This window comes from Armigeres subalbatus, chromosome 3, assembly GCF_024139115.2.
Source record: "Armigeres subalbatus isolate Guangzhou_Male chromosome 3, GZ_Asu_2, whole genome shotgun sequence".
Taxonomy (NCBI): Eukaryota; Metazoa; Arthropoda; class Insecta; order Diptera; family Culicidae; genus Armigeres; species Armigeres subalbatus.
In genome coordinates this window covers 10,322,692-10,337,017 of record NC_085141.1, presented here as the reverse complement: position 1 = coordinate 10,337,017, position 14,326 = coordinate 10,322,692, and the positions used below count along the sequence as shown (strand labels likewise).

Here is a 14,326-nt window from a genome sequence, read left to right as displayed (position 1 = left end):
TTCAATAAGGGCTCTGATATATCCAAAAAATAATCTTAATAGCCTTCAAACGTGAGTTTTGTTCTCAACAACATTTGCTAAAAGGGGGGTCCCGTAGCGTAGTTGGCTACACGTTCGCCTTACAAGCGAATGATCATGGGTTCGATTCCCAGCCCCTCCACCAAACCCTCGTCAGTCGCCAGATCCGCAGCCCATACGGTGGCGTTTGGGGTACGCGCCTTACCGTCACGGCTGCCTGATGACGACTGACAACTTGTTCTTCTCGGAGGCATTCCTCCAACGTTACCCGGATTAATGGCAACCGAACAATGCAACGATCATTGAATACACGACATGGACAAACGGACACAATGGACTCACGATGAGATGGACTGGCAACGACAATAATAATGGTAATGGAAATCTAAAAATAGATTCTGTGTGGGTTCTGTAGAGTAGAATACCACAGTAGATCTCGGCACAGTAGCGGTCAAGTAACACAGAGTGCCTAACAAATAAATAAAGGAATAAAAAAAAAAAACATTTGCTAATGAAAATAAAGCCCGTCTAGATAGACATAAAACTAATTTTCAAATAAACGTCCTTAGATCTAGCTTTTTATTTATTTAATGTTTACCTAAGCTTGTGATCAGCGTTCCAAAATGTGCTGTGATGACTTTCCATCGCTCTAAGAATCCGATAATATTTGATTACTACATCGATAACTGCTGCCTCAAGAGGGTGGACCACATAACAGATCTTGGCGTTGTATTGGATTCAAAGCTCAGTTTTCACGCCCATTATGCGTCGATCATTTCCAAAGCCAATCGTAACGACGTAACATGGAATCTGAGAATCGAGCATATCCAAAAACGATTCATCAGGCTCGCATTGAGACATCTTCCGTGGCGGGACCCCGCGAATCTTCTTGCCTATCCCGAACGATGCTAATTGCTTGTTCTTGATACCTTGGATCGGCGACGGAAAATTCAGCAGGCTACGTTTATTGTAAAAGTTGCTGAACGGAGAAATCGATTGCTCCCATCTCCTTTCGTTGATTGGATCCCGCGTACCTTGAAGAATGCTGAGACAGCGGACATTTCTGCACACTGGATTTCATCGCACTCTATTTGGTTATAACCAGCCCATATTCGTTTGTTTTCATCGATTGAAGCTGCATTCTATTTCGGAATTTCCACATCCCAGTTTGTGAATCGATTAAAACTTCAGAACCTAATTTAAGCTAATATTCATTATTCATTAAGACTGTTGAATGTCAAATGAATTATAAATAAACAAATAAACAAATAAACCTTAAACTAAATCCGCACTAAATCCACGCGAATCACTAAAAGCGTTAAGCCAAATCCGAAAGAAGCTTCGCAGTCAAAAATGCTATGTTGAAGGGTTAAAATAAAAACACAACGCCTCTAATTTTATGCAGACTTTATGTCGTATTTGTATCAAACACAACATGCATTTATTTTTACTATGGGCTTATAAACAAATGCAGCAGTAACAATTACTATGCTTTTTAGTTATTTCAACAACCATGGCGCATTTAAAATGAACAGGGACTGGTATTTAGAAAATTTTACTAATTAAGGAAAGTGTTTGCACAAAAAACAGTCAAATTTAACACAATTTATTTAACACAGGTTTATTTTTTAAATGCGTTTATTCGAAAAATCATTTCCAGGCAAAAAACAGCTATTTAAATAAAATATTTCTTCATTTTAATAACATACTGGAATAGTTATTTAAAGAGCTTTTATATAGATAAAATTACTTCAACATTATTCTCAGTGTATTCATTTAAATGAGTAAGTCCACTTATTCTTCCAAAATGAGTAAATTTTCCAGCAGGGGAGAAGAGATAGCAAAGAAAAAGTACCCATTAATGAGTAAACGATTTTTACCAGGAGTACACTGTTTGTCATGATGAGGAGTTCGGTCGTAGTAACCAAAGCAATCGGTTGTGTTTTTTGACGTTACTCTTGATTTTTTCGCGGATTTTCAGCTGAAAATTTTCAAATAGATTAAGTATACACTATTATATTGTTTGATGTTCTTTAGCTAAAGAAACGGTCTGTGATCTTCAGTTCGCACACTCAGCACATCCTAGCGTTAGTTTATCTTGTCCTGTTCATAGTGAGTAAAACCGATACTCAGCGAATTGGTAGTGTCACTGTGGTGTTGGTAGTGAAAAAAAGGTGCTGAAGATTTAATTCACGACCCAAACTATGGGCCGGCGTTGGTGTAAATTTTGACTGCTGCAAAATCTGGGCTCCAGGAACGCCGTCGGATGCGACTGTGTCCGTGGACTGACAATACCTAGGGAAACAAAATAAACGGCCCTCAATTAGTGAGATGATAGCGATGTCCAGTAATTACTCCCGAATCTGAATGGGATATGAACAGCAAAACGGCAGATAAAATCGGTGAGAATGTTCCAGTTATCTACTTCAATGCTTAATTATTGATATTATTGAAAACTAAATACGTACAGGGCATCGTTTGCTACTATTGCCGCGGATATTGTGGGAGTCCCAGGTATCCGGTTCAAGCTTTAGTTAGCAACGGTGGCTCTTCTCGACCTTCTATTCCCTGAGTAGTCAGTACGAATAAGATATGTCCTTGTGATGTTTTGCTGCGCCTGTTGTGAATAGCTAGTACATCCCCATTCCCTACACTTCATAAGGACAACTTTTTAGCTTCAGAAGTTATTCCTTTTTTTACAGTGCTAGTATTCATAATAAAAAGGGCACCATTACGGAGCATGAGATTTGATCAAATTATTCGTAATGCTACTTGATCAACGCCCCCGGATGGGTGAGGGATAGAGGATGGCTCACACACACACACACACACACACACACACACACACACACACACACACACACACACACACACACACACAGTGTACTGTGTCATGATGACAAATATTTATAATGATATGGAAATGCTAATATCATCTTCCAAACCATCTTCCAAACCTAGACGTACATGTTCATGATAGAATTAGAGGCGAAAGTATACATTTGATAGTTCCGTTAGGATACGGAGGCATGAAGAATGTTTTTATAGGAGTCGATTTGAAAGCGAGCGGAGGGCAATATTTGTGATGGCATATATCGCACGACCTTCTTTCTGCCAAACTCCCGTATAAGAAGGAGGGAAGAATATCAGAGTGGAATCTAATATATCTCTTACTGCTTTCAAATCTACTTCTATAAAAACATTCTTCATGCCTGCCGTATCCTAACGGAACTATCAATTCTATACTTTCGCCTCTAATTCTATCATGAACATGTACGTCTAAATTTGGAAGATGATATTAGCATTTCAATATCATTGTAAATATTTGTCATCATGACAAACTATGTACTCCCGATAAAAATAGTTTACTCATTAATGAGTACTTTTCATTGCTATCTCTTTTCCTCTGCTGGAAAATTTACCCATTTTGGAAGAATAAGTGGATTTACTCATTTAAATGAATACACTGAGAATAATGTTGAAAGAATTTCTGGTGGAAATTATGATTTTGACGTTGGAAAACGTCTTACCCGAAGGACCTGCCCAGCCAACCACAGATCGTATATTAAAAGACAAATTTCATCGCATATGATGCAATTTAGTATCAAATTCGTATATAAGCACTAATAAAGGTGGCCAAAATATTATAACTATCGTATCTAATACCTGAATTTGGAATATTTACGATTCATTTCGAGAAAGTCATAAATCAAAATAAACAATATCGGTTTGATCGGATTGAATCGGAAATATCGTTTATACGGACGCGCATTGTTATACAAATCGTATATTGACGAGCGTTTCACGTATATAGCTACTTACTCCTGTACGCCTACCTAAGCCCACTGAATCTTATCGACAAATTAATTAATTTTTACTTACTTCAATCCTTTCGATATGGTTAAACGCCGAATTATCGATAAAGTGTTATTGCGCTGCTGATTACCATTCCGTTTCAATGCCAAAAATGCGTGTAAGAACTTGAAATACAACTAAATAAGGAGGTAAACACGGTGAAATAAAACTTTGCTGTTTACTTTACGTTTCAACATCGTAAATATGTGCGCAGAATCATTTGGAATGCTGCGTAATCGTTGTTATGCATGAACATTATCGGAATAACTGTATACAGTTTTCATATGCGATTCAAGTCACGTTTATACATGTAACAACGACGTACTTAAATCGTATAAATGTATTATGTATCGTAATTTGTAATATCGAAGCTCTTGTCTGTCAGTACTCAACTTTCATCTACATTGTTATTGTCAAAATAGTTCTGCTTTTCAAGAGTTGCTTAGTAGCACCGATGGTAGGGTATCGGCCTTTAAATCCAGAGGTCTAATGTTCGAGACGGGGCTTGTTATATTTTTTTTTATGTTTACTGTTCACCAGATCGTATTAATGCTTACGAAAACTCAAGCAAGTCATTGTTCAGTACGTATATGGCCTCCACTTTAGTAGGTATATGGCGGTTTTGTGCATTATATACATGATTCATTGTAGGCATATGGTAACCTATATCATTTGCAATACGTATCAAAATGTTGACTGGGTGGGTGTCAAATCAGAATCCAAAATAGGGGACCGTAACAAAATCATGTAACATTTTGAACGTTAATAGAGCCTTAACCTTTCGATGGATTTCGAAGATTTATTTATCAATCGACTCGGAAACTCTCCAGCAATTTGTCAATTACATTGAAACTTTTGGTTATTTACGATAAATTATTAAAAAAATTCAATACTTGTCCACCCAGTAAAAATGTCGGAACCAGTTAATCCCGTTCATGCATTACTAACACGGACATCAGAATGATGTAAGCTCCGGACGTTTGACTCACTCTTTTAGGGGGGGTTGGGAATCGAACCCATGACCATCCGCGGACAGGCGCATTATGGACAATAATTCGATTCTTTCCAGAATCGCAAATTAAGGTTAAACTGAGACAAATTTTCCTCAAAGTTCAATACATAGTCGCTTATTGACTAAAGAAAGTTTTCGTCGGTATCAGAATCATGAGCGCGCGTCAGAGCGAGAAGCAGAAAAAAATATTCACATGCAGAAATGTACTCCACCTCGCTGCTGTCATTACCGTCACATACGCCATCGTAGCGAAACAAGCATCAAATAATAAAGCAGAAGATTTTCTGCAAAAAGGAGCACCATAATACAAAATAAGTGAACCACCCTAACGAAATATGACATATAATATGCTAGCAGTTGCCAACAATGACATAAGACATGTTTCAGTACCATTGCCGTTACTATCTCAGCAATTAAATTCAAATCCTCCAATTCAAATTCATTTCACTCCCCAACTCAAACAAGTCCAAAAAAGTCATCTTGGGTAATTTTCGTGTTTCGAAAAAGTCAAACTTTGACCGCTTTGGTCAAACCCTTTACGAAGTGCGATTGCGTTGAAATTTTGCATGGGAACTTTTTTTGAGGAGATGAAACTTTTGAGCACTACCCGTTTTTGAAATTCGAATAGACGATTTTCAATGGCACCCTATTATGCAGCAGTTTTACAATCATTTCAATTTATCGATTTAACGCTGATAAGTGCTACAGTAGTTACGTAATGCGACTGATGCAATATTTCGATTGATCAGTAGGACAAGCTTGGTTGCACTCTCAATTAATGAAGGAATAATGTGGATAATTATGTGGGACCAACATACGGACGGCAATCAATGATGTTCAATTCGAGCACAACGAATTATTGTATCCGCATGAAAGCTGCAAGTTGCCAATTAATATAAATCTACTAGATACTTATATAAGGACCATTGCTACTCCACGTGAGTAACAAATGAAGGTAGCAACGAAAGTTATTTTGAATATTTGTTGGGCATATAATACCATAAGTTACTATACTCTTTATATCACATTTCTCACATTTCTTAATATCACATATTCGAATATTTCGACGCTATTCGAATTGTCATAAGACCAGTAAGTACTACTTTGTTTACCATGGCTTTCTACCACTTGTTTGTAACTTTACAAATACGAATTTCGATCTTAAGACGATAGTCTTCAGTATTTGACTCGACTTATGATTGCCTTATGCCAATTAGGTATCATTCAATGTTTGATTTCCGTAAACAACCTTCATTCTTCTGCATGTTTGTTTCTTTAAACTCTCCAAGTTTCAAGAAGTGTTGCAGTAAAACATTAATTCTAGTTAAGCAGATACTCAATATCAAATTATTGTAATGATGTTTTGTATTAAATAGAGTACATATTATATTTATTGAACGGCTACTCAGTCTTACAATTATTACAACGAGTTTTTCGTTTACCCGACGTTTCGACACGGGGATTGTGTCCCCGTGTCGAAACGTCGATAAATTAAAAACTCGGTGTAGTAATTGTAAGACTGAGTAGCCATTCAATGAATAAAATTAAAACGTACAGTCAATCGACAATCAGTAAATTAACTAGAGTTTTCCCTATTAAAATGGCAGAATACATCCGTCTGCGTAGCGACTGTTAATTAAAATGTGTTCATCATTTTCGGATGCCTCTCTTTTTGCATTGGAATTTCATCCCTCCATGTGGACATTGTCGTCATTCAGCATATCCACCGTTATTAACAGCACTATTTCTAAGCCATTTTACCATTTTTGCATTAGTATATCATGAGGCTAACACGATGATACTTTTATGCCCAGGGCTGTCGAGAAAATTTCCAATCCAAAAATGTCCTGTACCGGACCGGAAACCGAACTCAGCCACCTTCAGCATGCTGTGTAACCGCGCATCTTACAGTACGGTTGAGAAAAAGCATTTTTGAATGTACAATTGTACATAAAAAATATACTCGAATTAAACTGATCATGGATCGAATTACAGTTTGCAAATGCAAATTGTCATCAATCAAGGAAACGCTCCAAAAACTAAGTCTAACTTACCATCATTTTTAATTTTTAATGATGTGAGGAATTTAAAGCAAAAAGACATGCAAAGTTTTTCGTGTTTTTTATTCCTTTCTACAAAGTATAAAAGCAAGAACGTCCACTTACAATGTGGAAATAGTTATAAAGCAGAACTAATTTAAATATAAACATGAATCCAAAAAGTCCAATTTGCCTTCATTTACGTAACCATAATTAACAAACTGATTTTTCCTTCGCATCTGCTCTTCTCTCGATTTCCACAGGCTTCAGCGTCGGTGATGAGCTGGGTTTGGCCGAATCACTCGGCAATGTCGAGGCCAACAAGCGGCGGGCACTGAACGTTCGGACCGGGGCCGGTGTCAACAACATCGGTGTACTGCCGGCGTCCAAACAACCGGTAAGTGTAATGAGGTTGCTGGCTGGAGAGAAAAGTGGAACGAGATTCGTTCGATATGTATTCATGGGGGAGGATTGCCCAAAATGTTTGTGTGGCTGGACATTTTCTGACAGATGGCGATATTTTACAAAAAGAGATTCATCAAATGATGTTTGAATTACATATTCTAATTCTGAAATCTTAACAAATCTGTATATTAAACTATTTCTAGAGCTTTTGTCATAATACGATTTAATGCTATTCCATTCAATTCCTCCATCTGATCAAATGCCTCGTCAAGTAGTTGTTGGACTGTTGTTGGAAGAAATTATCCTAAGGATAATTGTATCTTCGCATAAATAAGTTTTAATAAAACAGCCAACCACATTTTTCGTCAATAATTATCGACGCTTTGAGTTTATAGACTTGAAAAACATTTGAAACCAAAAAATAAATTTATATTTGATCTTAAAACTTGTAACGCAATGATTTGAAGATTTTGCGAACATTCATCAAATCATGTTGAATAAACCTGAATAATCATTTTCTGTTTTCCTCGTGCATTATAAAAATATTCAGAAAAATATATTAAGCTCGTTTAGTGGAATGTATTAAACCGTCTAAGACGAATTAAGTACTGTCCATTTAATTCCACCAGTTAATTTTCGTTATCTTTGCAGATACGTATTTCGACCACAACTGTGTGGTCGTCTTCAGTGTCTTGTACTTGACTCGACTTGAAGAAAACAATCGCAACTTACACTATTTATACTACGCTAGGTACCTAATCTAATCTTATTTGCCTACTTTATTTACCTATACAGTAAATTACTTTATTGTTTAGGTAGAAACTTGAAGAGCCAAGAGCTGCCATTTCCCTGTTCCTTATTATATAAGGACAGCACACATGTGTTAATTGAATATAAACATGAACATGAACATGCACAAGTGCTACAGCAACTCATATGTGACCAGATTTAGTCACAATCAAGTTGCTGTAACCATTTTTGTCTAATTTGTGCTGCTCGGGTACGTACGATGAATCTCTTGAACGGTTGCAGGAAAAGATTTGTAGTAAGGTCGGTCACAAGTTCGGACGAACAACGACACGAATGCTTTCAATGCAATTGTGCGTGGACCAGGTCGAAAATAGACGGGTTCAAAGTGGTCTACGCGAGGGTCTACGCTTGTCATGAGAAGTGTAGGGCTACTGTTACCCATGCTACTGGCATTTCACCCATGAACTACTGAACTGGGTTCGATTTTGTCCGGAAGCACCTGAAGCAGTAATGCAAGACCTTTCCCGCTACATTTCTGTTTCATAATGGCCGTTGGTAACGTTGCCAGACACTTGCTAGAAGCATTTGAGGGCCAATGTGTAACAGTTTGTAATGTTAATACGGAATGGATTGAATTGACGGCAGGGCGAGGGGTGTTTAGTTCCATTCAGTTCTTGTGAGTGCTTGAAAACTGCTGTTGGTTGCAATACGTTAAAGACGTTAGAATGTTGGACATTGATACAGCGAATGGGTTCTTGACAAGCCACGAATCGACTACTAGATGCTTGAAACACACTACGATTTGCTCGTGGGACTGCGAACTTTTCCTGGGCATATCAACCGATTCTTCCTTAAGATCAGCAAAGGTAATAAGGTAGTAAACCTAACACTGCCTGGAACTCTGTTAGAACTCTGAATCCTGTTGCTTGGAAACCAAATACTCTTTCCGTCCTCGACGTGTTATATTGCAAGTGCTAGATCGAAGTAAGCTCTGCACGTGGTCGGTTGAGTTTGTTTGACTAGTGCTACGCAACCTAGTTGTTTTTGCTTATATTGAATCCTGAGATATTGAATCAATAGAAATTCCCATTTTGTCCGAGGGGGACGCCACTTTGCATTGCACACTTAATCGCTGCCAGATCTTATAAAATTCTGGTCGAAAAGCCATCGCTTTTATTATCGCAACTAATCGCGAAGTGAATCGCATAATCGCACCCCATCGCGCTTTATCGCAACTGTTTATTGCTCGAATCGTAAACTGCGATCCATTGTTACCAGAGTAACCAACCAAACATGTTTTGTTTATTTCGAGTAGGTAAATTCAGTGGCATCGGTGACAACTGTAAATTTTAATCCCGCAAGGACACCGACGTATTAACGTCCTTGGGCATCGGCTTCTCGCTTTTGCCGGTAAATGCCCTAGCAGCATGGAGATAAGAAAATTCGGCTTCGGAAGCGCTTTCGTAATCGTCGGTGGTATGGACTGGCCACAAACGTCACAATGTCAAAAGATGTTCCAGTGGATCTCGTACGAGTGAATCATATTTCCGAACACGGACGATTAGCGAAAAACGATCTATTAAATTAACAATGTAGTTTACGTGATGGTATGGAATAAACAGTATGCTAAGTGAGCTCGGACATTTTTTTCCAATTTACGCGGGCAATTCCCCAAATGATTTTCAAGAAGTTCTTCGGTAATTTCTCAAAATTTCCACTGTAAATCATTCGTATTTTCCACAGAACTACAAATTGTCCTTTTCCCATTTAAAATCTTGGACTAATCTTAGGTAAACTTCCCAAAAGAACCCCTTCTTTTTGAAGCTTCCAACCATTCTAAAAATGGCAGCAAAATCAGAACAGAAATTTACAGCAAAATCAGAACAGTTCCTATTACGGCTTCGCTATCTTCAACAGTAGCGCTTTCTCTCCGTTTATTTTGAGTTCCATTGGTTTATTAATTTCCTATTATAAGTTCTTAAACTATTTTCGTAGCAGTAGGTCCCCCACAGAGAGGTTTGCGAGTTCCAACAGCTGACGAACATCAGCCTCGATCTGTCTTTCGGTGAGGTCTTCCAAGGCTGGGTTTACGAAGCCAGTCTTCTCTAGAATTCTTTCAAATGGGATGGTATGGTACTGGAGTGTACCTTTCCATATTCTTTAAAAAATAGTCTGCCGGTGTTATATTACTGTTTATTATCATCCATTTGAGAAACATAATCAACAATCATTACCTCCGGATTATCCATGTCGGATGTCGTGTTAGGTAGAATCTCTTGAACAGCCCGAACAGGTTCTGCACAGATCTATCATAGATGCCCAACCAAGTGACCAACTGGAACGCCGAAGCGGGTGATCAGTGTGGAGAACACTTCGATTAAAATCCGGAACACAAACACTTTCATAACCTTAGGTCTTCTGTCCAAATGGAACCGAATATCCAAATGGAACGCTACGGCGAGCAGGGAAGAACGCACCGGAACATGGACACTGTCAGAAGCTCGCATTTTCCGTAGAGAGCCAAACAAGGGACTAACGAAACGCGGAACTGCAGACAAGCAGCAGAGAACACACCGGAAGGACCCGAAACTCCGTCAACTCAAGTAAAATTGTTATTGAAAAGTGAAATTGTTGTGAAAATATACTGATCGAATATCGGACAGCAAGAAATGTCATCATTTTTGACAGTCAAAATTTTCGAGCAGTTTCGTGCTGTCAACGCGTTTATCGCATCATTATCGCGCTTTCATCGCGATTAATCGCGCTAATCGCAGGTGAAAAGTTTCATCGCAAAGAAAATCATTCTAATCGCGAAAATCTTTGTGCCAAGGAAGCTTCATCTACGGCTCATCGTGGAAGTGGCGCACACCTCGATTTTGTCACTATTTACTTTAAAATTCATCAGGTGGTAATGAAAACGAGATATTACTGTGTCTTATCTGTCACGCACAAACAAATCGAATACTAAAAATAAATTAGCAAAATGAACTTTTTGCGATTCCGGATCATGATTGTACACTAAGCATTTTGTCTAGGTTTTTATAACCTCCCTCTTCCCATGTAAGATGTTTTACAGACCACCCTGCTTACCTAATAAGTGTGCAACCCCTACCAGATTTTGCAGTTTTTTTTGTTAAAACGGTGTGTGTGATAAAACGGAAATTCTCCATATAAAAACATGTCCTGGCAACTCATTAATGATCAGAATAGCTCTCAAATTAGTTGCACAAAATTCATTATAACGCTTATTCGTGCTATAATGAAAAACCGAATCCACTTCTTCGAATGAAATTTAGTCGAAAGGCCATTACGTCGAATGGACATTTGGCCGAAAAATTATTTTTAGTCCACTAGAGACGTAGTCCACTGATGTTTGTTTAAAAGAACACTATTTACATTTGGTCGAATGGATGTTTAATAAAATGTGAAATGTAGCCTAGGTTTTTTTTTCTAAATGTCAATTCGACTAAACGTCCTTTTAAAGAAAAGTCATTTGACCAAACGCCATTCAGTTAAATGTCAACAAACGAAATGTCCCAAGGCCGACTACGATAAATATGGGCAAAATGACATTGGTATTTGAGCTTGTACCAAAAAAATAATAGAATAGAGATATTTGTGTAGGTTTCCACCAGGGTCTCCAGAAGTTTTTGTTTTCTCAGGCGAAACATTCTCATCAGCTTCCGTATCAGTTTCTTCCGCTGATAATTGAACTTCCTCACTTCCATTGAACTCCTCCAATTAACTCATCCATACATATATCTTGTGGATAGCAGAAGCTCGATGGCTGGCTGATGTTTCTATGCGGACCAAAGGACCATCTGCTAATACGAAGCAGAAGAAGTGACAACCAGCAAGAAGAAATTCTTCTTATTTTGTATTATGTATAATAGATATGGATATTTAGATGGATCTGATCATGATACCGAACTGGAATAAAATTCAAGTACTTTTATGCTTGCTCATGTATTTACTTTGATGCTTGCTCATGTATTAACAATTTGCCTTGTTATTTCCAATCTATGAGCTTCTCTTCAGTTTCGGTAGCAATTTTCTCAAAAAAATCATTTGAACCTCTTTTTGACTAGGAGACCGACGAAATTTCCTTTTAGTTGTTTTTTTTTTAATTTGGGATAAGATGTTAATTTTTTTATTCATTCGAAGGAACTCCTTTTCCTGAGTCACGACATATGAGTCACGACAGTCACTGGTAGATCCTAAATTTGATATTTAAAATTCATTTAAAAGTGTTTGGAAATTTGACTGCTTGGCAGTTAGGTCACAGGTTGATAGCTCGGCCCATATTAAAATCATTTTTTTATTTCTTTATTTATTTGTTAGGCACTCTGTGTTACTTAACCGCTACTGTGCCGAGATCTATTGTGGTATTCTGCTGTACAGAATCCACACAGAATCTATTTTTAGATTTCCATTACCATTATTGTTGTCGGTGCCAGTCCATCTCGTCGTGAGTCCATTGTGTCCGTTTGTCCATGTCGTGTATCCATTGATCGTTGCATTGTTCGGTTGCCATTTATCCGGGTAACGTTGGAGGAATGCCTCCGAGAAGAACAAGTTGTCAGTCGTCATCAGGCAGCCATGACGGTAAGGCGCGTACCCCAAACGCCACCGTATGGGCTGCGGATCCGGCGACTGACGAGGGTTTTGGTGGAGGGACTGGGAATCGAACCCATGACCATTCGCTTGTAAGGCGAACGTGTAGCCAACTACGCTACGGGACCCCCCCTATATTAAAATCATGTTTTCATTATTTATTTATTACCAGACTAAGGCTGGAGTAGCCTTTGCAATACATAAAGGTCTTTTCCATTCAGCTCGGTCCATGGCTGCACTTCGCCCACGTGCCCGGCCCACCGCAGTCTTCCGATTTTCGCGGTGTGAACGATGGATGGTTCTCCCAACAGCTGCAACTCGTGGTTCATTCGCCTCTTCCACGTACCGTCCGCCATCTGCACGCAACCATAGATGAAACGCAGTGGCACGTGGCCCTTACGTGAATTGTTTAACTTCTCATAGAACTTTTGTGCGTTATTAGCGCGGTACAGTTCCTCCGTCTCTTTACGGTCTTGATCTTCCTGCTAACGCTTTTTCCTCCGAAAAATCGAGTTTTGTCTGTTCTGGGCCCGTTTGTATCGTGCCTCGTTCGCCCTCGTGCGGTGTTGCAGCAATCTCGCCCATGCTGCATTCTTCTCCTCAACTAACTGCTCATAGTTGCCATCATACCAGTCGCTTCTCTGATCTGGAGCCACCGTGTCTAGTGCAGCGGTTGCGGTGCTTCCAATGGCGGATCGAATATCTCTCCAGCCATCTTCAAGAGATGCGCCTAGCTGCTCTTCCGTTGGGAATGCCACTTCCAGCTGCTGCGCGTAGTCTTGGGCTACACTGTCGAAAGTTTGGAGCGCAGACATACTGCAACGAGGTAGTGGTCGGATTCAATATTCGCACTGCGGTAAGTGCGTACGTTCGTGATGTCGGAAAAGAATCTACCGTCGATTAGAACATGGTCGATTTGGTTTTACGTTACATGATTAGGTGATTTCCATCTGGCCTTGTGGATATTCTTGCGGGGGAAGAAAATGCTTCGGACTACCATTCCGCTGGAGGCTGCAAAATTTATGCATCGTTGGCCGTTATCGTTCGATACGGTATGCAGACTATCCGGTCCGATGACCGGTCTATACATTTCCTCCCTTCCTACCTGAGCGTTCATGCCACCGATGACGATTTTGACGTCCCGCAGTGGGCATCCATCGTATATCTGCTCCATCTGTGCATAGAACGCTTCTTTCTCGTCGTCGGATCTCCCTTCGTGTGGGCTGTGCACGTTGATGATGCTATAGTTGAGGAATCGGCCTTTTATCCTCAGCTTGCACCTCCTTGCGTTGATTGGCTGCCACCCAATCACGCGCTGGAGCTTTTTTCCCTGCACTAGCGTCCCACCTAATACCAGGACCTGGGCTTGTGCGCTTTGAGCGGCACACGGTCGCTTTGGCGGGGTCTACTTTCGGATACATGCAGCTTTTTACAGGAATTTAACTGGGCCCATTGTCAAACCCCCATCAAACCCCACCACCTAGGCAAGCCCTACAGCTCGCAAATGGCCTGGGGAGGGATCGTCAAGCCCTTGGACATAGTCCCTGCTGCCCCCAACTACGTGGGCTACTACCTCAGTTTACAGGGGATGTCCAAAATAACTGGGATAGGCAAATTTTGGGCATAATTAGAT

At 39.5% G+C, this 14,326-nt stretch overlaps 1 protein-coding gene across 4 annotated transcripts in view; it reads left to right on the top strand.

The window, feature by feature from the left end:
* The window catches only part of LOC134219475 (uncharacterized), a 407,421-nt gene that overhangs the window by 305,195 nt on the left and 87,900 nt on the right, over positions 1-14,326 (top strand). For all 4 annotated transcript variants that reach the window (XM_062698213.1, XM_062698212.1, XM_062698209.1 and 1 more), the window contains one exon: positions 7,188-7,321. In XM_062698213.1, the coding sequence (XP_062554197.1) occupies positions 7,188-7,321 (134 nt within the window). The remainder of the gene's footprint in view (positions 1-7,187; positions 7,322-14,326) is intronic.